This window comes from Clupea harengus, chromosome 3 (assembly GCF_900700415.2).
Source record: "Clupea harengus chromosome 3, Ch_v2.0.2, whole genome shotgun sequence".
Lineage (NCBI taxonomy): Eukaryota > Metazoa > Chordata > Actinopteri > Clupeiformes > Clupeidae > Clupea > Clupea harengus.
Genome location: NC_045154.1, coordinates 2,096,426 through 2,122,576, shown reverse-complemented (window position 1 = coordinate 2,122,576; position 26,151 = coordinate 2,096,426). Strand labels below are relative to the sequence as shown.

Genomic DNA, 26,151 nt, shown 5'->3' with positions numbered 1-26,151 from the left:
GTTAGCTACATATGAGCAAAAGTCTGAACATAGCCTAAGACAAGTTATTGATTTTTTTTTGCGCTAGAGAATGTTCGCCCCCTGAGTCCGCCAGTGAAACACGTCGTCTGACATAGTGCCATACTGTTACTGGATCTTCTCTCTTGCTGGTCCGGCACATTCACAAACAAATTAGATCAATACTCATCAATCACTGTTTGCATGACAAGTCATTTAGCAACCATTCCAAAAATAACATATGACTGAAACTGGTGAAGCACATGGTTGACACATAATGATAACTTGTTTAACTAATTTACATGTCATAGACTTACACAAGAATGGATAACTAGATGTTTTGGGGGGCAAGACTAAACAGTAGCTCATTCTATACCCTTTTGCGTGGATGTCCAAAAGCATTTGCCAAACGTTCAAAAGAATGGGAAATTGCTCTTTTGCTGTGCACAAGTGACTAGATGATATGGAGGTTGAACAAACAGAATTTTAATTTTGATCTGAGAAAAATGTTAATATCTTCATCAACTTCCTGATGTCTTCCTTAATTTCTTTGTGTCTAAACTCTGTATATTCCCTCTCTCTTTTACTCGCTCTTACATTTCTTTGTCTCTCTGTTTGTCTTTATCACCTTCCCCATCTCAACTGCCCTTACATGGCTTTGCTTTTCTCCAATCTTTCTGTGCATGCATTAAACATATTTTCCAACTTTCTAATCTTTTACTTTATATATGTTTTACATTTTATTCATGTATTTATTTAAGTTTTGCTTTGCTAGCACTGGTATTTCCCTCAGGAAATGCAAATCTAGTTATAACAGGCCTAATGGCCTAACCTATAGCCTAATTTCTTGACCTCTCTACTTTTCTTTTACATTTATTTCAATGTGACCATACTCGTTTATAAACATTGAATTAGGGGTAATTGTTGCATCTTTTCCAATACTTTTCAGTCAGAGCAGGCATTGATTATACAACAAAATCAGTGTTATGCTAATACGTACAAAATGGAAAGTGCATTTACTAAATGAACAGCAGGAGATCTAGTGATTTAAGCATAAATCACGTCTTACAGGCTCTGTCAGCACTTAACGTAACGCCTGATGCTTGCGCACTTCCGATGACCGATAGGTCCGGTCAGATAGGTCATCCAAGACCACTGCATGTGTAGTGTAGCCTATAGGCTACTTCATTTCGAAGCCTACTTGTATTTGTGCAATTAAAACATCTAATCCCCTGAAACCTTAGGTCCATACAAATGGATAAAGATATATTATATTCACAACCACTTGGTGGCGTATGGTCCATACTAGTGCTAGTGCACCACGTCTATCCATAGGTGAAGCATGAAGGTGCAAATAACAAAACACACACCTAAGCACACCGACATTTCTCTACCCATTTGACAATTGCTAAGACTACACCACACAAAGGAGCACTTATGTGGGCTACTCATGCAGCGTTGGAGCAAAGAATTTACAGGCGTAATTAGTTAAAGGACACATAAATGTTCCAGTGTAGGCTATTGGAGGGGGTAGGCATCTTTTGTTTTTAGATGGTCGGCTGGAGAAAGTAGGCATACCAGAGGGTCAGGTCAGTGATCTTCGAGGGGTTTCCCTCATATCGTAGGCTACTCTAAACTTCATGCCCTCTGCGTTTTCAAGGACAACCTACCGCCTACTTCAGACCGGACAATAACACTTAATGTTCGGTCGGTGAAACAGTTTCTTCAACTTTTTTCTAGTCAATTTGTCACGTTTAGTCCGATGCCACTTTATTTCTTTGTTTCATAATCATTTTCATGTGATCTGGACTATAGCCTACACCTGCTTGTTCAAACAAATATTTGTTTTGAAACAGACCGGATTTTCCATCCGAGCGGCGTCATGAAACTTCGTATGGAATATAAAACGTAACAAATCAGCCCATCGGTGTGACATAGGCCTATATGAGAAGATACGGTCTGTGCCTAGTCTGAATTATCAATGAAACTGCTCATAGCCTATTTTCCCCCATCACTCGGTGACGCGGTCTTTACGACCAGAGTATCGCTGCTCACCTTACTATCCCCACTGTCCTATAGAAAGTGCGGGACACTCAAGTCCACATCCTACAGCAAGGGGAACGAAAATACAAGGGGGTTGAACGCAAGTGACTCAGTCATTCACAGTAGCCTAGGCAATGAGTCATAAATGTTCGCATCCTGTGAGACGAATTCCAGTGGAATGAAAGTGGTGAATAGGAGCCTGAGTTTCGGACAAAACCAACGATCCTGAATGATCCTGGTCAGCGTGTCTGACACCTTCACGAAAGTATGTTTTGGACTGCACATATTATGAATATCCTGTGAATAGGTAAGAGTTGGTTACCTCTTGAATTTCTTTTACCTAATTTATGTAATTAGTTATCTAGGCTAAATCACCATCGTTAATCTGCTCTCAAAATGTAGGCTATTTTCTAATAGCCTAACATTATGTGTAACCTAACACATTCTACAACCATCACAATTAAAGCCTACGCCATCCAATTTCACCTTTTCGCTTTATTAGCTAATTCTGCATTATTTGTTCCAATAGCCTACGACGTCTATTATCATTTTGGGGATTCTAGTTTCTCTAGGCTATGTTAATATAAAGTCGACCAATAGCGACACTTATTCCTTATTACTTATTCTATAGTCACCTGTTTCTAAACATCTTAGAGGACGTGCTCAGCCTACCGCATCAGCGTTGTTTACACCGATTAGGCAACCATCTGCATTTCGGTTAGCTTAGTAGATTTTTTTGGTAGATTTTACGCTACTGGACAGAGGGTCTGTTTTGGGATATGTTTATGAGAGTGCGTGTGAAATAATTTGGAAACACATACGGAGAAACATTCATGTGGATCAGCAGTAGGCATCTGCTGATTTGACCACATCGGAATCACAGGTTTTCATCCACTCAGTGAGAGTTGGCAGTGTAAGACTTGTTGTGATAATGTTAGGCAGGGAGTATTGAGCAACGCTCATTTTACCTCCCTCCACGTATTTGGCAGAGTTCTACTATATTCAGGCATACTCAGTTACCTTGATCATACGATGGTGAAGTTTTAATAGCCCAATTATCAAAGTTGCATGTTGATAAACCAGTATAGAAAAAAAGTATTTAGAAAGATATTGTCAGTTGGGTAAGTTCACTAATTAACTTGCCTACATTTTGACGCTATCTAGATCATTTTGTGCACACAGAGACAGAGATACAAAGAGATGAATATTTAAGTTCAGGATGTGACTATGAATTCATCAGTTGATGTACTTTCACACTTTTTACTCTTTTTAGGGTCAAAATGGTCTTTTCGAAGATTACCCTCCTCTGCAGCCTGACAATTCTGTGGGCACTGTGCACGGATATCAAGTGCCATTGTGATGAACCAACTGAGAATGCCAAGCTCAATGTCACTGTGACCTATGACCTTCCATACTTCATGTCAGATACCATTGTGCGGGACATAGTTGTGTTCAATGGGAGTGTCTATGTTGCCACCATTGACATGCTTTATTCTCTGTCTGGGGACCTTAAGAAAATATCAGAGTACAAAATAGAACCAGAGCCTACCTGCACCTTCTGCCAGGGCTTCAAACACAAAGCCAAAGACATCAGCTTATCCCTTCTGATTGAGACCTACTATGATGATGAGCTCTTCAGCTGTGGTTCAACAGGCCAAGGCCTCTGCCGCCGCCATGTTCTGGTGGAGGGGAGGCTTGATGATGAAGTAAAATGGATGCATTCTCCCAACAATTACGGGGGTCGTCACGGCTGCCCAGACTGCGTTGCTGGCCCTGCAGGTACACATGTTCTCAGTGTGGAAAGTGGTGGTGTGGTCAGATTCTTTGTGGGAAATTCAGAGAACGCTGGTCTGGCTTCAGCGACTGTGGCCGACCCTAAACCACCTCTGACACCTTTTTATCACACAATTTCTGTGCGAGATATGAAAGAGACACAAGATGGCTTCCGCTTCTTCTCAGAGCAATCCTACATGGACTTAGTGCCCAGTCTCCGTGACAGTTACCATTTACAGTATGTGTATGCCTTCCAAAGCGGTTCCCATGCATATTTCCTCACCATACAGAGGGAAAGCAGAGACTCAAATACCTATCACACACGGATTGCCCGCATGTGTTCGTCTGACCCTGAGCTAAGGCGTTATGTCGAGATTCCCTTCAAGTGTATCCTCACTGAAAAGAGAAGAAAGAAGAGCTCAGACAGAACAGAATTCAATATCTTGCAGGCAGCCTATGTTTCCAAAGCTGGTCGGGACCTCCGACAGCTACTTGACATAAAGGAAGGCGAAGATGTGCTGTTTGCTGCTTTTGCCCGCAGCAAACCAAACTCACCTGAACCAACCAACAGTTCTGCCATCTGCGTCATTTCTTTGGCGAACATTAACTACTTTTTCAGGGACTATATCCAGAGCTGCCAAACGAGGCAGCTTTACCATTTTACCGGCTCAGATGACAAGCAGTGCTACAACACGGTAAGAGAGGAGCTTTTATATGGTGGCATGCCTTTCACATAACATTTAGAGAAAGTCTTTGAGTCTTTGAGAAGTCTCTAGAGTCTAGAACATCAAGTGCTATGTGTCCATGACTTTGAAATATATCCAGGTGAAATTACAGGGCTCCAGACTAACAATTCATCGTGGTGGCGCTGCTGCCACTAATCTCTATGGTTGACTGGTACCCAAGTTGGTGGCACCATTTTTCTTTAAAATCTTTCTTTCAAAAAGTATGTAGGCACACTCAATTTAAAAAAAAAACTTCAGTTGCAACCTATGAAAAAATGGCCGCCCTGAATGCTGATGCATGATGACCTGATGAGGCTTGCACTATGTTGTATTGTGAGAGAAAGAATGACTAAATCATTGCTGAGTCATAGCTGATCAAAATGAGCCATTGCCATGAAGTATTTTCAGGTGTGTGTGCAGGCTACCCCTTCTGAAGAAAATTTGAAGAGTTTGGTAATGTTAGCCTATTGGCAAAGCTTGAGGATGTATCTATTATTAAATCTATTATTTGCAGCAAGGGGTTGGCTTGGAGAGGTCTGGTCAGGGCATACCCCTTCAGAGCCTTCTCAGGAAGCAGCTCCACTGCTACTGGCTGGACACAAGCCTGCAGATTACATTTACACTGCATTGATAACTCTCAAAAGTCACACTGCAGGTGTAAGTTGTTAAGATACTGTAGTGTTCCCAAAAACAGTAGCCTTTCCAAGGCTACCATTCAAAGATATGCTGTCCGTAATTCAGCAAGGGTGACCAATGTAGGTTGTCTGTTTCTTTCACACAAACAATAAGAGATAATATGTTTGATTACAGTTTTTCCTTATTGGTAAGACACATTTTACACAATAATTCACCCTTTTCTCAAAACTACACACACATCGGTACAACCATCTAACTTCCAGGTCAAAATCAAACTTTGTTCTCACAAACACAAGCAGTCAAAAACGCACTACGTCTCTTTCACTTTAGAGGGATTTTTAAAAATACTTCTACCAAAATGTTTTTTTTTTTCTGACTGGTATTTCCAGGGCAGTCTACATTGTTTTGGCATACAGATAACCTTACAGAAACACTATCAAAACAACATTTGCAATGTCAGGAGTGCACACATTTTCTTTTGTCTCCAGGAAGCAAATACATGCTGATTGACAGATCTATATGAAAAAATGAACAAACGCAGCAATTTTACAGTAGAAGAAAAATACAGCATAGTATAAATGAAACTACTCAGTATTCTCAATACTGCAACAACTCTCTGGATAGAGTCAGAAAAGCACTGACCTTGCCAAATACCATGGGAGATATTCCCAGGTGTGCATGTGTGAAAAAGGACGTGTCAACCTGGGATGGTCACTGAACCAGACATGAACCAAAGCAGTCTGATGAAAACTAACATTATCCCAAATGATAATATACTGGGAGTGCTCTAGTTGCCCTGTTTTGAATATATAATGTATATATAAACTCCATACATCATTTGTTGGATTGAGATTGATTCAGGCAGTTCGCTGAGCAGTGTGGTTAACCATGAGACAACTAGCAATAGCTTGGTGGATTGGAAATTCTTGGTCCTTCATTTTATTGCCATGGCTAACGAAGCAGTTACTCCTAGCTAAGTTGGTAGCTAGCTAAATGTTAATTAAAATGTTACCACAAACGGTACAATCAAAAACATCACAGCAAAAATAATTACATTTACATATTTACAGAGTTTTTATTTATACTGGTACTCTAGTGGACAAAAGCTACACCGTATCCCTTTAAGGCTAAGCACTGTCACAAGGGTGTAATATTACAGTGGTGGTGGGTCCTCAGATGTGATTGGTCCAACTGTACACTGTTGCACAGACATATTAACCAAACACACAAGTTAAGGCACACATGTCATAGTTATATGTATGGTAGAAACTTGCTTAGACATAAAGTAAATGTTTGAAAATGGTTTGGGCCCAGAGAGATACTTGATCCGACATACATTTAAATGATGCTTTCTAACTAGATGAGTGGGCTTTTAGGTCTTGACTTTTCTGAATGAAATGCCATAGAGTAGACATTGGCGATATAAGTAAGGGAAAATGGATAACACAGCGTTTGGGTAGCAGAAAAGAATGCATGATTGCGCTGGTAATACATCACGTTGGTGATACTGTACTTCACGTTGGTGATACTGTACTCCACGTTGGTGATACTTCACGCCGGTGATACTTCTGCTACCCGCACACTGTGAAGCCCATTAAAACATGGTTTTCAGACTTGCTATGTTATGTGTTATGTGCGAGTGGAGTGATGATGCACTGTTCTACGGTGCATTGACACCTACACAAAATGACCTTCATGGAAGAGTCATCAGAAGAAAACCTTTCCTTCATCCTCACCACAACATTTGGTGTCAGAAGGTTGCGAATAAACATCTAAACAAGCCTTATACATTTTGGAAACAAGTCCTATGAACTGATGGCTGCAATGATAAAAGGTATGTTTATGGAAAAAAGGGTGCAACATTTCATGAAAAGAACACCTCTCCAGCTGTTAAGCACGGGGTTGAGTCAGCCATATTTTGGGCTTGTGTAGCAGCCAGTGGAACAGGGAACATTTCACTGGTAGGGAAGAATGGAATCAGTTAAATACCAGCAGATTCTGGAAGCAAACATCATAAAAAAGCTGAAAATGAAAAGAGGAACGACAGGGTAATGAATGATCCTAAACACATCTCAAAATCCACAATGGACTACCTCAAGAGGTGCAAGCTGAAGGTCTTGCCATCGGTCTCACAGTCCCCCCGACCTGAACATCATCATAAATCTGTGGATAGACCTCAAAAGATCAGTGCATGTTGGATGGTTCAAGACCCTCACAGAACTAGAATCCTTTTGCAAGGAAGAATGGCTAAAAAATCTTCCAAACAAGAATTTAAATACTTTTAGCTGGCTGCCAAAAGCCTGTACAAGTGTTTACAAGATACTTGCCAAACGGGGTGTTGCTAAGTATCGACCATGTAGAGTGCCCAAACTTTTGCTTAAGGCCCTTTTCATTTTTTGTTCTTTTGATACTGTAAAAGATGGAAATGTAAAAGTAAGTGTCAACCTTTTGGAAATCAGGTAATCTTTTACTCACTTAGCTATGCACATGAACAGTGATTTGGACTAGGGTGGACAAACCTGTCCGCCCCACCATAGAGTAGAATTGATATTATTCAAATGGGAATTATTTGAATAAATGAAAATCTAATATTTTGGTTGTTTATCTGAAAACATGAAGTTTTAAAGAATGCCACAAGTTTTCTACATTTTCTGTGTTTTTCTCCAATGTGTACCCCACAGGGCCAAACCTATAATTACTTAGACAAGCACATGTACAGGTGTACAAGGACACAGGTTCACTCTGAGTGTGTGTGTGTGTGCGCAACGCGAACGTATGTGTGTTTGTGTGTGTGTGTGTGTGTGCGCACACGCAAACGTATGTGTGTTTGTGTGTGTGTGTGTGTGTGTGTGTGTACAGTTATTGCCCCTCCAAAAAACGTTTGTGCCTCTGGAATAAATATAGGACTTTTAGGAGTGTGGACATCTGGTATCCAGGTGCAAATGACTTCTCTTTTCCCTCAATCCTATTATTCATTTACCCTCCTATCTATTTCACACCTGTAAGATCCTCCTTGGATGTCCCTAAATGCAGGCCAACATGAAGATCATTCTTGCCCTACAGAAAAATCTAAGAAGCAATTGTATTAAATAGGTTAATTTGAAGTGTTTAGGTATTTTATTAGATTTATTTTTAGGAATATCGTCAGATTGTCTGGATCTTATCATATTTTATGGGGGCCATTGTCGTAAAAGAGATAAGGTGAGCAATAACTGTGTAATGTCTGTGCTTGCAATCTGTCTGATGTGGGGAGCCAAATGTGCACCAATGACCCTCATTAAAAGGTTTATTTTTCTTTGAATTATTAAAAATACATGCTATTTTACAGAATGCAATATGTGATATGTGATAGATTCATGATGTGAAAATCATTTCCTTGACTAAATTTGACCTCTCCTAGCATACGTGACCCTCTTAATCCATACTGCATATTGCTGTCATGGTAGTATATCAGACATAGAGACCAGCCGTGTTAGTTACTCCGAAGAGGCAGTTATGTATGTCTTTATTTGAGTTTTATTATACTTTAAAGTTTAGAGCAGGCCATGTCCAACTCTCCTGGTTCCCTCTTCCACCGTGTTGAGTCACAGGCTGAACTGAACTGTGCCCTGGCAGAACTCCATGTCACAACATCACAACAGTGAAGAACAAGCAGAATAGAGCGTCACAAAGAATGACTGAAGTGATTGGCCTCAGTTTACCTTCTCTTGCCAAAGGAAGATCACCTGATCAAGTGGACAGGCAGATTTGAAAGTGTTTGAGGAGGTTGGGTTGGGTAAATATTCTATTTCATTGTCACAGCTGGCTACCTGCCGTGGTCCTTTGTTTGTGAAGTCAATCCAATGATTTGGGGGGATTTTCTGTGAGGGACTGTGTGCTAAAATGATGTAGGTGATGAAACGGGCCAACGTCTGTCCCCCATAGACAACGGATACTTGCACATGAAATGAAAGGTTATCTTGAAAATACTGTTTACACAGGTGGAGTTTATTGATTTGTAAGTGGTTCTCTAGAGTTAGTTGCATTGAAGAGTCTAAGTACTAAAAAGTACTAGAATCTGTATTTGTACCCACTAAAGCATATATTAAAATGATTACTATTTTTAAAAGATTATTAAACTGATATATATATATATATTGTGGTGTTCTTTGGCTCTCTTTATGATTTAAAAATAATTTACATTTCGACTTGTGCTCTCCTCACAAATAAATAGTCATCTTATCCAGAGTAATTCTTACATGTAGTATGCTTGCATTTTTATCATACCTTCTTGGAACACATCTCTTTTCGAAGTCAAGATCCTTTTTTCTTTGCTGTCTCAGTGTAGCTTGAAGATGGCTTATCTGAACATATTTGAGACAGAGGAACGTTGTGAACCTATGGATTTAGTGACTTTGAATTGTTTATCTAATCCAGTGGAGATGTCACTCATAAACAGCTGGCTGGGTAGTGGTGTCAGCACTGGTTGGCTGCCCATCATGGATTTGCTTGATATAGTTTAATGAAGTTCGTAGTTGGACATTGATGATGCAGCTTCTTTGGGCTTCATTGAAGGAAGAATTCTGTTTGTTTCCTGGATTTTGACATAAACACACAAAAACCAAACAGGTGTGACTGAAGAGTCTGCTATTCTGACCAGAACTCCAAAAATGGGAGTGATTGTTAAAAACAACTGGAGCCTAAAACAGATGCCAGATTCCAGTGGTGTGAAAACCCCGAACAATGGAGCACTGTTTCATTACATCTCTCTGTTTAGATCTGGCTACATTGATTGGTTATTTGTCTTGTGATATAAACATTACAGTTAACGGTTTAAACTGAGACACCATTAAAAGTCTTTGCTGGAGAGTTGTAATGGCGTTCGTAAGTACAATAAAGGAACTCTAAAATGGCATAAGTGATTGTTGTGTGACAGCCCCCCCCCCCCCCCCCCCAAATCAACCCCAAATCAAGACTGAAACCACTGAAATGTCTATGCCAGTTAAATTGGCAGTTCTCAGCCATTTGAATACAGAGGTCAGAGGTCAGCCCCACTCTTTCTGCTAGTGTGTTCACTCTGTATTGTAGAGTGGGTTTAGTGCGGCACCAGCCTGGCTGCCCTACCCACATGTGTATGCGATAGCGTGTTCTTTTGAATAGCTGTTTTCTTTGCATGTCCCTTCACGCCAGATGTGTCGTAAGATGGGTCCCTCCTCCTCTGCGCCCCTCCTTGTTCATGCCACATCTCTTTCAAGGCATTTATTTGCCTCTGCTCCTGCAAGCAGGATTGTATTTGTTAAATTCTTTCATCTGAATGCTGATATGAGTATGAACAGGCAAACATAGCTATGCAAACTTGTCACACAAGGCCACGGTGTGTGTACTCAGGACTGTTGACCTTTTTAACTTTAAACCACAGATAAGCAAGCCCTCAATGTATAAACATAATAACAGATGGGTGTGCTGGAAGACAAATGTACAACAACTCTAATGGTTCTTCTCTTCACCTTTCAATTAGGAGTCTGTAGCACTGTGTGACTTGAATGTTTGTGAGATGTTTACAGATGACTTATCTACAGCCACAGCATTAAGCCAACCAATCTCCCTGGCAGAGTCACTCAAACTCTTTGGTCTTGGTTATCTTGGCATTATATCTGCTGACTTTTGTAGGTTGGTAACTTTGCAGAAAGGAAAGTTAATATCCAAGACCTTTTACACATGAACAGTGCAAGGAGGCAGAGGCAGATCTGCTGTGGTATCTTATGATTTTGTCTCTTGTGATGAATAGAACTTTCAGCTACAACTGGGAGAAGATAAGTGCTTCATTTGTAAATGACTTGGGGGAGCTTCTAGTTATAATACGGGGTTGTCTTCTACTAGAAATTGCCCCGTTTTCTTTAATTGGATTAACTTGGAATGTATGTAATTGTTGTAATAAATATATTTGAGTGCTTCTGCCACGTGAAAGCAAGCATTCTCTCGACTGTTGAGCAATTGTAACTGAAGCCAGAGTATAATTCCTAGGAAAATGCTAGGAGCTAATTCAAAACTTTAAAGTGACAGACACAAGGACACATATGTACATTTGACCATAGTTAAGTTGTATCTAAAATTATATCTTTCTGACCCCCTATTTGACACATAAGGGGCATTTCATATGTTTGTTCTCTCATTCATTCAATTGTGTTTCAAAGCTATGAGAAGAGAAAAGCCAGGAGCAAAACTATTTTCCATTGTAAGTAATACCTCAGAGAATGAGATTTGAAAGTTACACATTTGTAATACGCTAAATGTGTTAAATGTGTATTATTATTAAACCTTAAAAGGATGGTCTGTTGTTTGTGAAGCTTGTCACATATTGTTTACAAGATCTTTTCTGTTGACCTGTATCAGTGAAGAAAAAAATAAATACCTTGTTAAATCATACAACAAAAAACGAATAGTAGACCAACCGCTGAAAATGGTAACTCCATTATTTTCACTGAGAAACTTAATAGGGGAATGCAGTCAGTTCATCTTGCAACAGAACATTTAAGAGGGGATAAGTGAAAAGAAAGAGGAGGATATACTAATGGATATTGCACAGGCAACTGCAAATTTGTGTTTTTCAGATGATGGAAAAAATGATCTAAAACCCTGAACTGGAAGAGAGTGCTTCAGTTTTTATGATCTAGAACCCTCAACTGGAAGAGAGTGCTTCAGTAGATATGATCTAAAACCCTGAACTGGAAGAGCACTGAGAGTGCTTCAGTATGTCCCAAAGAGATGAGAATGCGCTGCTTCCATCTTCCATTCAGATAGTTAGGGGTTCAGTGGTCAGAATTTACACTCTTCTGATTTAACCACACAGAACAGTAGTAGTAGTAGTAATAAGCACATCATTTGCACATAAATTAAACCATGGGCAGCAAATCATATTAAAATATTTTCACCTTTGTACAACCATTTGTCATCTCTTGTAAACTTTCAGATTCTTTGAACGAGAATGAAACCATTTTCATCATTGTGTTGTTTAGCTACTTTAATAGGAAACATTGACACTTTTTGTGGCAAAGCATTCACCCATCACATCATCCAACCAATTAAACATCACGCTATCTGACTGTCTATCCGACCATCATGTATATTGCATGTTTAACCAACTTGTCTATGAAATATGATACCGATGCAAAGACCATATAACCTGCATTGTGTGAAGCAGTCCTGTACGGCACTCAATCCTGCCCTCTCAGACATGGGAAGGCCTGGGGTTTTTATAGGCTTTGGTATCATATTCAGATTCATTTGATGGTATAGGTCATAAGAAGGACAGCTAAACACTAGCTGCCAAAACTCTGCACCATGTCGTTCTGTGGCCTTTTTTGGAAGCCTCCCTAACATGCAAGAAAAAGCTTTCACAGCGCAGTGGCGCCAACTCTATCACCACCAGAAGATACCAGTTGGCATGGCAGCAAGCTTTAATCAGTGGTATAATAATTAATAATTCATAATTAATAATCAGTGCCAGTAAGCTTTAATCAGTGCCACCTGTGCTGTTACTGGTGTTAGCTAGGTTTAGGTAGTTCACACGTTTAAAACCAAAACACCTTCCTGCTGCTTTAAGGTTTTTTACTTTTTATATCATTTGTATTTGTTGCTTTAGACAAAAACATCTACTAAATACCATCTGGTCCTGGTCTTCTTTTCCTGTGTGTGCTGCCATAATCAAATATTTTGTGGAGATAATTCAGTCTGGAAGTAATTTAATTCAATTCAATTGTAAAGTGTGTGCTGTAGTAGTTCCCATAGTGATTAGCCCACTCTGTCCTTGGATTCTGGTACAGAAATACATAATGTGTGGTAAACAACAGTGGTATAAACTCAATGAGCACCCATAGAAAGGCACTCTAACGTGTTGTAGATGCTAGGATTTTAACTCATTTGGTCCAATTTCAGTTTTTATTTAATTTTCAATTCAGTGTTCATCAGGACAGTTTAGCATAGTTAGAATATTGTGATTCCTGTGTGACATACCACATGTAGCTGGCTTCCTCTGCAGACTAGAGAGCAGGACTGTTAATAGGTGCTGGTGACATCTGGCCATCCAGATTCCCTTCCTTAGTGTTGTGCCAAAGGCCACATAGCTATACAATACTGTGATGGATTTCAGTAATCCTATCACCTCTACTGGCATTCACAGTTAAGTGTTGATGCATTTAAGGCATCTGACATCCTCACCAGGTTATATTACTGTGCAGCTATGGTAGCCAGAGGTGAAAATTGGCAAAGACGTTTTTCTTTTTTTAAATACTGTAATTTAATGGTCATGAGTATATTGAGCCCACGGGGGCAAGAGGAGTTAGAAGAGGTATCTGAGGATAGAAACCACAGGCTGAAGTTCCACAGTTTTATTACCTGTATTTCCATCCAAGGTTTCTGTTGAACACATTTTGCTGCATTAAAGGGAGAAGGACTCAATGGGAACACTGTTGGTTCATACAGGTTGAAATGTTGATGTTGATTGATAAAATGTCAATAAAACGGAAATGTGAGTAACTGTGAAGGAAAGGTAAATCCAATCAATTCATTCGACTCATTCCTGTACACCACAACCTCAGATGTGCCTTGTGCAGTGGCTCACACACTCAAGGTACACAGAAAATGGTCATTTAGTGTTTTTTTTTTTGCCACCGGTCTGCACAATTCCCAATGTAGCCATGAATTGGAGAGTTAACGCAATAAAATATTGCCCAAGGTTAAACGCGAGGCTAATTTGACTAGCAACTACTTGGATATAATTGGCTGTCTATTGGCTGGCTGGCCGTTCTCTAATATCCTGTGCGTGTGCAAATAGTCACAGCACAACGGTCTGATATGCACCAGCTGGTTGTACTAGCATGCTTTCACATGTCTACTGGATGTACATGTGTCACTGTGACTTACATATCCAACATTAGTGAATTTGACTCACCTGTTTCTCAGTTGTTGGAAATGTTCCCTGTACCCTACCAGCAACCAAGGTTCAATACACCCCCTGTCTGAGGTCCCCGCAGTCTTTATTAGCATGAAAGTGCTTGTGTTCCACTCCTTATTTTCACCTGCTCACTGGACTACTGTGAATATTAGCAATGCTATGTTTGTTTCTCAATTCATGGCTTGCCTAACAGAATGGCAGTGTAGACCAGTGTAGACCAGTTGCAGACTGACCTGATGTATTGATGTTTTTGTATTGTTCCCCAACTTCAAAGCTCCCCTTGTGAGATGAGCCTTGAAATGAAGCTGTTCGTCTCACACTCTGACTCATGTTTCTTACTCATCATGAACAATGGAGCTGAGAGGAATTATAGGGTTGGCTCCATGAACAGTTACTTCTTGTATTACCAAGTTCCTTCAACTTTTACTTCTAACTTCTACCCGACTTGTACACAACTTTTTGGCATGATATAATCTATCTGGTTTGTCTGGACCTCTCAAACATACAATGCAACATAATACTGTCTATAAAATTGGATGCAGGTCCACTTTTAATGATTAACCTCTTGGTGCTTTAGTCACAGGGCTAGGGTTGAGTTTCATTAATAATTGATTACTATTAGACTTTCATGGCTGGGTCATGACCCTATGAGTCTGACCAGCCCTGGACCTTCATGGTTGCTAGGAATGAAGCCTGGTTGGTAATTTAAGGTTTTACAGGGTTGGGGTTATATGGCATAGTGGCACCCCTAGCATGCCTTCCCAATAGCTGTACGTTTTCAGCAGTTCACCAGAAAGAAGCACAGATATCTCAACACAAAAGGACAAAAAAAGATTTAGTTTCAATTTGGCTTAAATGGTGAAGGATGAATTATCTGTTGTGTCCCGGCCTGGTTTAGTGTCCATAGGGTTTTGTTTTTTTCAGCGTATTGCTCTGAATCCCTCTTTGTCATATTATCTCTTAAATACATACAGGATTTACTTGCCTAGTGGTTTGTCCAAAAGCTGACATTTGAACTGGATCGAGGAATTAAAACCACATTACATTCTTCAGTGCTGTGTGTCCGTCTGGCAGTGTCAGAGAATACTTTAGGTTATCCTTCAAGAAAGACAATATGTTACAGATACTACATGGTTCAATCAGTTTTATTTCAGTATCATTTGAAGAATGTTAAACCCTAAATATTCTCACTTAATAAGTATTTCTACTCTGATTTGGTAATCTGACTGGTTATTTTTTCAGACTTCCTCAGATGACTCGTATGCCTGTGGAAAACATGAAGGGGGCTATCGTCTTGAGATAACAACTCCCATCACACGTCTGGATTACTTTAACGGCCAGTTCAGCAATGTCCTCGTCACGTCCATTGCCGTGTACCCCCTGCAGAATCAAACAGTGGCCAGTCTAGGAACGAGTGATGGCAGAGTCATTCAGGTGGGTCATGCGTGGCGTATCAGAGCAATCAAGAGTCAACATGCTTTTGAACCTTTTGCTATTATTTGTGAACTGGCATTTCTCTCAATAGACACATGTAAGCTCTCACTTTAATGTGCTTGCTATGATTTATTTCCTTTTTTATCTAGACTTTGGAAAAAAAATATATAGATGTGTGAGAATAAAAGCATTGAGAATGCCAGGACAGGCTGGAAAATGTAGGGTATTTCCTGTTTGCCCTGGCCCCTCTCACTGGACTGATGCTATTGTCTACTGGTCACCTGGACTTGTTTTGCAGAATAGCCACTGCCCCTTTCCCCCCCCCATCCCTCCCCCAACAAAATGTGCTTTCAGGAGTTGGCAAGTGTTATATTATTAATTAGAAAAACTATTATTTTTTAGTTGAAAAGTAATTGTGATGTGTTTAAACACTAACTTTTGGACATATGAAATAGGCAGCTTCCATTAACTTGAAGCAGGAATTTAAGCCCTGTTACTTGAAGTAAAATCTTATTTCAATCAAATGTCCAATTGTAAGTTAATAACTGTAAGTAGAAAAGAAGTGTGAAAAGGGAGGGAAGCAGAAAAAGGGGAACAGCTGCACGGAAGACTGTTTTGGAGAGCGAAATGGTGTGTTAACTGTGTGAGTGGAGCTCCACTGGCATATCCTCACGCCAGATTTTCTTGGAACGGTTGCAGCTGTTGCTGTTTTTTATGCACTTTCCCTCGCCATTGTCTTCGTGCGAATGCTTAGGAAGAATCCAGCCCTGGGTCAGCTGTCACAACCTAAAGGCTACAGTGGGCCCCACTCAAGATCCACTAGAAAAAGCAAGAAGAGAATGGAAAGAAGGAACTGAAAAAGTTCATGAACTTTGAACATGAATGAAATAGGAATGAAGTGACGAAATATTCTTGTATATAATGATGATGAGAGACAAGATCACAAATCCTAGTAAGACCAATTTGAATGCAGCATTCAGTGTAATCTGACATTTGTTTACCACATAAATGCTATTTCTGTAGTTTTTCTCCTTTATAAAGTGGTTACTGACCTTTTATGCAGCCTACCTGAATGGTAGCTCTAATGCCCGTTTCCTTCATATATGCCATGAGCATTTCAAAAAATAAGACCTGCTGTATTCAGAGTTGAGAAATACAAATGTAGGTGTTATAGATGAGGACAAACAATTATGAGGTTTCGTGTTATTGTCCGTGAAACAGAGGTCCAGTCTCTCGTGTATTGATCTCGCTTATTAACACTTCAAAAGACACAGACAATGTTATTCTGACAAAATGATAACCTATTTCCAAATTTCATTGCACTCCACTGCCGGAGGATATAACTGACCTGTTACGCCAGTTTCCCCCAGTTCAGCTCCAGTAGAACTCCCTTGTTGTCTCCTCGCATTTCTAAACTGATTGTAATGCAATGGTATTTTATTAAAGGTCTATGCTCATCATTAACCTGCTACAAAATATCTATAGGGATGAACAGAAGCTAGTTCCCCAAAAAATGCACCTAAGAAAACCTAAGTTTGTTGTGTTTACAGTGACAGTACTGGTTTTATTACTGAAGCTAGCATAAACTAGTATAGCTAATTGCTATTTGAGCTTGAGAAGAATCAAAAATTCAAATGCATACTGTTGAAAGTAGATGCCATGAAAGTGTAGGCAAAAATGTTGTGAGTGAGGTGGGGGTTAAGTAGGGCAGTGTACAGTTGGCTTTTAAATTTTTTTTGGTGTAACTGAAGAACTCCTAGACACAGAGTCACAGATGCACTCTTGTACCACATTGGCTCCTTTGGCTATAATTGTAGTGCAGTGACAGATGATGAATGTTCGTCCAGGTGTGTGAATGTGTCCAAGGCCCCAACACCTCCCAACACGCCAGGTAGTCTTTGTGTCTCCTCAGGCCTGCAGCAGTGTCTTTGTCCCTGCCTTGTTACAGCAGTCACGGTTACTCTTGAAAGAGTTGTTGACAGTCGAAGCTTAAATACTAGAATTACTAGTGTTGATCAGTAGTGCTTATGTTTGAGGGGGGTACTTTTCTGGGGTAATGTATTTTTTATCTTCATATAGTAATACAAAAAGGTACAGAGCATGCAAAACAGAATTTGTGAGTTTTTCTAATATATTTGTTTTCTAATAAACCTCAACTGCATATCCAGATTTGTTCTTGGTTGAAGAAATGCAACCCTGATGAGGTGAACCCTGATCACTTCAGGGTTCAGGGATTCTCCTTAGGCAATATGAGTGAAGATTTCTAAGCAGTTCTAAAAATGAGTTGGATAAATCTGATGTCATCATGAGTTTAGAATGTAAGTTGCTTTGTGTTTGGATGTGTGTGTGTGCAGAGAGTGGTCTCCCGATCCAAAGATGTATTGTGTTTGGATGTGTGTGTGTGTGCAGAGAGTGGTCTCCCGATCCAAAGATGTATTGTGTTTGGATGTGTGTGTGTGCAGAGAGTGGTCTCCCGATCCAAAGATGTCACGTCACACGTTGAGTTCCGCTTAGATGTGCACCCTGTTTCTCCAAGGGTGGCCCTTCTGTCTCCACAGCAGTTGGATGGTTCATTATTACTAATCACAGAAAACAAGGTAAATGCACCTTTAACATTTGTTTGCATATTATGATATTATACTGTTTCCTCTTCGAGCAGGTAGTCAAATATACCTGTTTGTGCTATTTACTCAATAATCTGTCATAATCTGTCCAAAGTTATTTATCCAAAGAGACAGAATTTCTGTACTAGAAATGTAGGCTATGTAACTAAAAAGGTAACCTGTGCATGTATATGTTGACCTTACACTATGCTGTTACTAAGTTTCTAAATACATTTATTTCAGATAACAAAGATTCCATTGATTGGCCCTGGCTGTGAACAGATGAGGACGTGCAGTTCATGTCTGATGGCCTACTCCTTCATGGGCTGTGGCTGGTGCCAGAACCGCTGCACCCGATCATTGCAGTGTGCAGATTCACGCTGGATTCAGGACTCGTGTCCCCCTGTCATTAGCATGGTACTTAATCCTAATCTTTTGATGAGTTTCTCTTCATGTTACAGTGTCTTGTGTGTATTGAACTACAAATGAATGTTTACATGCTATCCTACAGCACATCATATACAGGATCTCCCTGGCCAGGCTTGTTTTCAGCCTGTGGCCCATAATTCAGATGAGCCACTAAGCCCACCTCTCATTGAGAACATAAACCTGATTTGTGTCCAGTATTGTGTTTCTACATAATCTACATGCCCCATGATTGAGGGCACAGTACACCTAGATGGTTCAGCAGCAGCAACAACAACAGCAACAACACAACAACAACAACAACAATAATAATAGTAATAATAATTTGTGTGGGTGTGGTGTGTGGGTGTTTTTACTTGGGAAATTCTTTTTTAGATATCCCCGTCCACTATTCCAATCGGTGGAGATACAAAAGTGACCATCTGTGGGAGAAACTTTGGCTTCAACAAGCGTGAGCGCTTTGACCCCAAGCTGATTCGCATCACAGTGGCTGGAACCACTTGCAAGCTGCTAGAGGGAAATAGTCATCGGTAAGACTGATTCTACTTTAATTGGCAATCGGAGGGCAAATTGTCATTCCGGTTAAGTTTTCCCAATTTCACATGACTTTGCCAGACATCAGCATTTAGCTTAACTTCTCTGCCTCAGGGCTCTTTCATTTACAACCAGTCTATTGTGTGGAAGGGGGCAAATACATTCCCCCGGGGGTAATTGGCGATGTGCACTGTGTATGGACTAGTGTGGTCATTATTGTATTTACTACAGTTAATAACTTGTTTATCCCGACGGGCCACAAGCAGTATTGTGTTTATTGTTCACTATGCTGATAATCTCTTTATGTTAAGGTTGGTTTGTGGCCTGGAGCATGTGAATGCAAACCATTCTAATCACATTGTGGAAGTACACAGTGGCAAGGAGACTGGAGAAATATTGGGACTGTCGTATGTGGTAAGCTTGTTTCATTCATGAAGTGTACTGCAATTAGATCAGAGTTCGAATCTTTGAAACTTGACAACAGAATTTGCCTGTTTACCAGCACATTCACTGATATATCCAAAGCAATCTGACATATTTGTTTCAGCTATTATCTCTGCCTGATACATAAATACATACATACACATTCAAATCTTTTTTTTTTTTCACTAGACCCCTGTTATCGACAAGATCTTTCCAAGATTTGGTCCCAAGTCAGGTGGAACATTACTCTCCATTCATGGCTCGTTCTTAGACTGTGGGACCGGGAGACAGGTCAATGTTGGGAATACCACTTGTGAAATTCAGAGGTTAGCAATCTTAAATCTTTTTCAATGCCTATAGTGGGAATGATTAGTTTGAATCCTACATGTGACCAATAATGTATGTATTGAGTTAGGAGTAATAGATGACAAAGTGTTTTGTCTGTAGAAAGTCAATAACTCTAATATGCTCTAATAACTCTAACTGTAATATAATGTTTTTATTGGCAATGAATAATGTAACAATGTAACATAATATTTGTATTGTCATTTAGCAGATGCTTTTATCTTAACCGGCTTACAGTATTGTGCAGATTGTGCATTTTGAACAGTATGTTTTCCCCTTTGGTTACTGAACCCATGACCTTGGTGTTGTGAGCACCTTTACTCTGCCAGTTGAGTTCATTTAGTGAGCACAATTCAAGCACATTGTTCATTCAAGTAAAGTGCTTTACAAATGAGCAGATAAAAGAACGTAAAAACAAAGAAAACAATATAAAAGAGTGTAAAAGCACATGGAAATTCATTGTTGTAATTCTGTGTCACTTATCAGCTCACTTGGCATATACTGCACCCATGATTTGCAGATACATAGTGCTAATTTATAGGGTGTGTGCAACAAACATACCAAATGACCACTAGATACATAGGAGATCTCCCAAGCACCCTCAGGGCCCGAGGATTCTAAGCCTTACTGTTTCCATTCTGCCCATTTCTGGGGAGGGTGATGCAGGTCCAGGATGCTCCTCCTCCCAGATCAATACCTAGTGAATGATTGATTCTCAGTTTAACACTTTAGAAGTTTAGCACTGTTTTGTCTCTCTCACTCCCCCCTCCCCCTCTCCTTCACCCCATCATCATGTTCTATATTTTCATCCCACACACATCTGTTTTCTAGAGGTACTTCTATTTCCACACATGACGTGTTTTGATGTGATCTAGCCAATGTTGCTGTAACTAATGTGAAATCCCTGGTTCCTTTATACCAAAGTCCAGTTGTTTGTTCAGTCTGATTCATGTCCTTCACTAATTTATAGGGGATCTGTCACTGTTTCATTTGTCTACTGGCCTCTTTATTCTCCTTCTGTTAGTGTCTCTGGGGGAACACTTATCTGCAAGACAGCTTCTCAGGACCTGACCTCTTCCCAACAAGTGACACTTAAGATTGATGGAGTATCAGTTCAGGCATCTGAAAGCTTCACATACAATGAAGATCCCCTTATTCTAAACATCGAGCCGAAGAGCTCATTTTTCAGGTGGGTCAGTAGAAGTGTGGGGTTTGCACCAGCGCTCCAGCTATGCAGACATTTCATGATCTACTGTAATGTATTTCAAAACAAACAGAAAAGAAATAAGGGAAGATGGTGAATTTATCTGACAAAATGGAAAGTTTGCTGAATCCCCTCCAGGATTTTTTTTTTTTTAGCAATATTTCGATATTCTACTATTTTCCATATAGTGAATCCACAAATGCAGGTCTGGTGTGGAAACAGGCCACTGAACTGAAAGAGCAAGGTGTGGGGCGCAACCACACACACAACTTCTTAAATGCAATGGTAGAAGACATTTCAAAATGGCCGCCAGTGGCAACCGTTTTCTTATACATGTTCTTATCAGGGATGGATATTTAATGATATTGAGGACCTAATTTGTTTAATTTGTGTACCATACCCTCGGAGGGTCGGCGTTTGGACATGAAGATGGCAGGTCTTACATCAGAAGTGGGTGTGAACGGGAGTTGTTTTATTTTTGCAATTTCATTTAAAACATAGAAAATTGATTGATTGAGTTGGAAATTGGTATTTTAAGCCTGAAATTGGTACAGGTTGACCAAAAGTTGCTACTTGCTATATTTTGCCTATTAGAAAATTTGAGAATTGGCTCTGGCCTGGTGGTATTCAAACTAAGAATGGGGACCTATTGGAGATGTGGTCTGGTACGTGGCGTTATGGTCTGATATATGAATTCCACCAAAATCTAACACACACTTTGCCGCTTAGTTATATCCTCCTGGGAACCAAGACATTTTTTTCTTTTTTTGTGATTTCCTTAAAAAAATACAAAGGACACAAGTCTATGGGTTGGTTCTCAGGAGGATACTGTAGTTCAGCCTGCATTTTTTATGGTATTGAGCTTTGTTCGTAATCATGGCTGCTTCAATACCTTGGCCCTCATCCAGTCTTTCAAGTGGGAGTGTTGAAGGGAGCTGGTCAAGTTCATTGAACTGAATCAAATGCTCTGCAAGTGAACTGTATCCACTTCCCTTGTCTAGCTTGTCTCTGCATTATCTTCTTGGAATTTACTACAGAGCTTCCACATCAAGATGCACAAGTTTGAAGTTCTTTCGACATTTCCTTCGACATTGTCTCTGCAATTTTAAAGCTCCAAATTTAAATTCTCCATCTGAGATCATCCTTATCAGACTAATCTACAAACTTTTTTGCAATTAAATTCTCATAACAATCATGGCTGCCATCTTGAAAAATTCAAGATCATTTTATATGATTTTATAAGAAATCTCATGTAACTAGAAAGAGATGGTGTGAAAAATGTTGTCACAGGCTTAACATAATACAGTCATCTAACAAAGTCACAGTTTCCAGCAGTTGTTATCTAGCAGCAGCATTTGTGAAGTGAACATGTGTCTTAAGCAATGCCCCTACATACCAGCTGCTCACAAACGCAGTGCCTTAGGCTTCACCCTGGTAGGCCACAGTTATCCATTTTATTTTATTTTAAAAGGAGGGCATATGATTACTGTAGTGTAGTTCTTATTTGAATCTATATAAAATGATAAATGTGCGATTGTGCCATGCTATTTGCTAGCTGTAATGATTCAGTCATGTTGTCAGGATGCAAGTACAGGTAGAATTTATTCCTCAAAGCCAGCAGAGTACAAATTCAATTTAGGAGAAGTAGGCAAAACCAAGTTGCGTTTCTAGAAAGCGTGGTCTAACCACCATCGCAATGTTGGTCATTACATCAATTGTTCAGCGATGGGTGTTTGCTCAAGACCAGTCGTTAGAGGCGTCATTCCTGGATATTTGCTGTTGTCAACGTTTCAAGTGGGTCAGTTTGACAAGATTGACCCTCTCCTGACCTACCTGAACACTCACCAACTGAGTTAGTACTTCATTCTCAACAATTATTAGGTATGAGGCCGCTCCATCAGCTGCTGTAGTCAAATGTAGGACTCATTTTACCCTCTACATTCTGCATCACATCATTAGCAACGTTGTTGGAGCTATGGTGGTTTCAACGTTGGAAGTGGCTATGTGCGACGCAGCTAAGGTTTTGAGACAGAGTAGGTGGGTAATTCAGCCAACGCTCCAGCGTACCACCATCGTTCAGCGAGGACTTCCGTTGTTGTTCTTGAAGGGCACCTCTGATATAAGCTGTAGAACAGTGGAATCAACTTCACAGTAGCGTAACAACAGCACACAATTCAAACATGTTTCCCAAACACTGGCTGAAAAAGCAGGTGTTCGTAGTTCCCCTCAATACTCTGGTGAAATAGGACTGTGGAACTACACAGGTACTACATCGGTAGGATTTGTTAAAGGAGGCATGACACTAGCATTGTTTATGTCAAATGTAAAGTAGTGTTAAGTACTCAAAAGTGTCAAATTTGTAGTTTTGGAAATTCTTGTTGACAAGATTTGCATGTAGTCAATATATTACTTTGGTTTACTTACTCATTGAACATGAAAATAAAAAAGCAGAATGATGCAGTATGGTGATGTATTGGAGGATCAGCAAGGGAACTGTGTAAACTGAAATGTGTGTATGTTTACCTGTAGTGGTTGATAAAGTGGGTGATGTATGTGAAACTTCAATCAATGTTCTCCCTCTCTGTGTCCCCATGCAGTGGGGGCAGCACAGTGTCAGTGAACGGGTACTATCTTCAGTCCGCTCAGCAGCCCCAGATGATCCTCACTCACGAGGGGAAGGTCATTCAAGTGGTGAGTTCAGGTTGCTAAACACAATCTCTTAAGGCCGAAGTATACTTGGTCAAGTCAAACTTGATTCAGGTCTGTGCACGGTGCACATGATGCACATTTGGTCATCAGTGTGGTCAGCGCAGACTGTCCACACAGGACAGAAACGTGTTGTCCACACATACCTTTGTGTATTGACTGCACTTGTGCATGCACATTTTATAGCACTGGTTCAGGATTAAGAGAATACAAAGCACATTTACAGTATTCATTCATTTAGCAGACGCTTTTATCCAACGTGACTTACAGTAAAGATAACAAATTGTATGCTTCCTACTGCCACATGGAGCTGCTCTCTAAAAGGCAAAAAAGCGATTCAGAAGTATTAGCATGTCTGAGTAACAACAGTTATACAAAATCCCCATCTTTGTCCGTAGCACTTTTCAAATCAAAGTGACACACTTGACACAAATGCCTTTTGACAGTTTACACTTCCTAAACTGAATATGATATATGTGTACACTTCCTAAACTGTCACATTTGGCATTTTCAGCTGGGCCTGAAAGAAATGTGGAAAGATTCGGAATGCTTTTATTTTCAATTAACTTTATTTGTGTAGAAACATCAACAATAAGCATTGTCTGAAGGTTCACAATGGAAGCAGAGGCAACTGAGGCAAAAAGCAAGCCTTTTGTGACCATGACGAAAGAAAAAAACATCCTTTTAACAGGAAGAGGCCTTGAGAGAACTTGAGCTAAAAAACTGTGCTTCCTGTGGGACAAATTGTGTAGATTGTGGAGTATCAAAGTTGTGACTCTCATCACCTAACACTAAAAGGCTAATTGAGGCGTAATAGGAAGTTTGTATTTGACACTTCAGCATCCATAACTTCATATTTAAAGAGCGATGTTTATCAAGAGGGGAAAACAATAGCAATACAACAGTAGCAATTTCATATTCTGTTGCACTCATCCCAAACCAACACAGGTGATGCATGCTGGTCAACAAAGTCTACATTATAATTTCTGCTCACAAGACTCAGATTCAACGACACACCGTCAAATGAATATGTTAACATGTTAGCCCATCCCACACAGACTTTGTGTTACACTAGAGTCCATATGCGTGAGTGCATATATGCATATAGTAACTGTTCTCCATATGCGTGAGTGCATATATGCATATAGTAACTGTTCTTGATCACATGCCTTGCACTTCCAGTGTGTGTTGACACTGAAAGACAAAGGTCTGTGTCACAGCGGTGCAAGCATACATTAGACAGTCTGATGCCTGTCATTTCTTTACTGATTCCACACTTAGTTCAGCACTGAAACAGCAATGGTTATTGCCAGCATCTGTGATGAATTCCTTACATTCCGATCTTGAATAATTCTGAGCCTTGAAATAGGAGGCAACATACACACCTCTCCAAACATCTATTATTTTCCTGTCCCATACAACACCACTATGAATACCAATACTTATGTAAAGACATGTTGATTTTAGATATTATACTATCATATAATACCAACAAGTCTGCTGCAACACAAACTACAGACACATGTATACTACAGTCACATCGATACTACAGACACACGTATACTACAGACAAGATGAAAAGGAAAGGTTTTGTGTTTTGACGAAATCCTCAAAACCAGCACACAGAATGTGAAGCTTCCAGCTTTTACCTCAAGCCTGCAGGTATCACCACACATTTTGCAAATACCAAATGATATGAACTCACAATTTTCGGTCTTAAAAAGAAAATTATCACTTTGTAAAAAAAATGCTTCTGAAATATTGGTATAATATTGGTATATTGTTAAAATACCTGCAGACTATAAAAGAGTAGTTAGGCTTTAAGATTGAGACAGCATTATAACATCATTACTAAGTGTGTGTTGACAGACACAGCTGGTGTTGATAGAAGTGGTGTAATATAATGACTGTGCTATGACAGTTATGCAGATTTATTTCCCTAGCTTTGTGTGAAATCACGGATTATAATAAAGAATGTCTCAGCAATGCCTGCCTGCCTGACCCTCTTAACTGTTTCCATGATGTGTTTGTCAGATGTGCAGCCAGGGAAAGGATAGACATTACATTCAGTGCACTACCCCTTCTCTGAAAGAGCTGAACATCCGCACACCAGTCATCACAAAGGTGGCTTTTATCCTGGATGGATTCTCTACTGTCCAGTTCGACCTACTGTATGTGGAAGACCCCAACTTTGCAGAGTTTCAGCAGCCGACCATCACCATTAAAGGGAGCAAGAGCATCTTAGAGATCAAGGTGAGTGTTGTCCCCCAGTCCAATCCTATCCAGCTGTCATTGCAAATATACACGTTTCACACTACAGATTCCAATTCCTCACTAAGGGAATACTGCTCAGCCTTAACCAGATAAGCT

At 40.0% G+C, this 26,151-nt stretch overlaps 1 protein-coding gene across 1 annotated transcript in view; it reads left to right on the top strand.

Moving 5' to 3' along the window:
- The first annotated feature begins 1,433 nt into the window (after positions 1-1,433).
- The window catches only part of met (MET proto-oncogene, receptor tyrosine kinase), a 37,937-nt gene continuing 13,219 nt past the window's right edge, over positions 1,434-26,151 (top strand). Inside the window, 11 exon segments of the mRNA XM_031564149.2 lie at positions 1,434-2,347; positions 3,314-4,508; positions 15,349-15,540; positions 18,003-18,137; positions 18,387-18,560; positions 18,945-19,099; positions 19,415-19,517; positions 19,716-19,852; positions 20,896-21,060; positions 23,673-23,766; positions 25,816-26,034. Coding sequence (XP_031420009.1) covers positions 3,321-4,508; positions 15,349-15,540; positions 18,003-18,137; positions 18,387-18,560; positions 18,945-19,099; positions 19,415-19,517; positions 19,716-19,852; positions 20,896-21,060; positions 23,673-23,766; positions 25,816-26,034 — 2,562 coding nt within the window. The 5' untranslated portion in view covers positions 1,434-2,347; positions 3,314-3,320.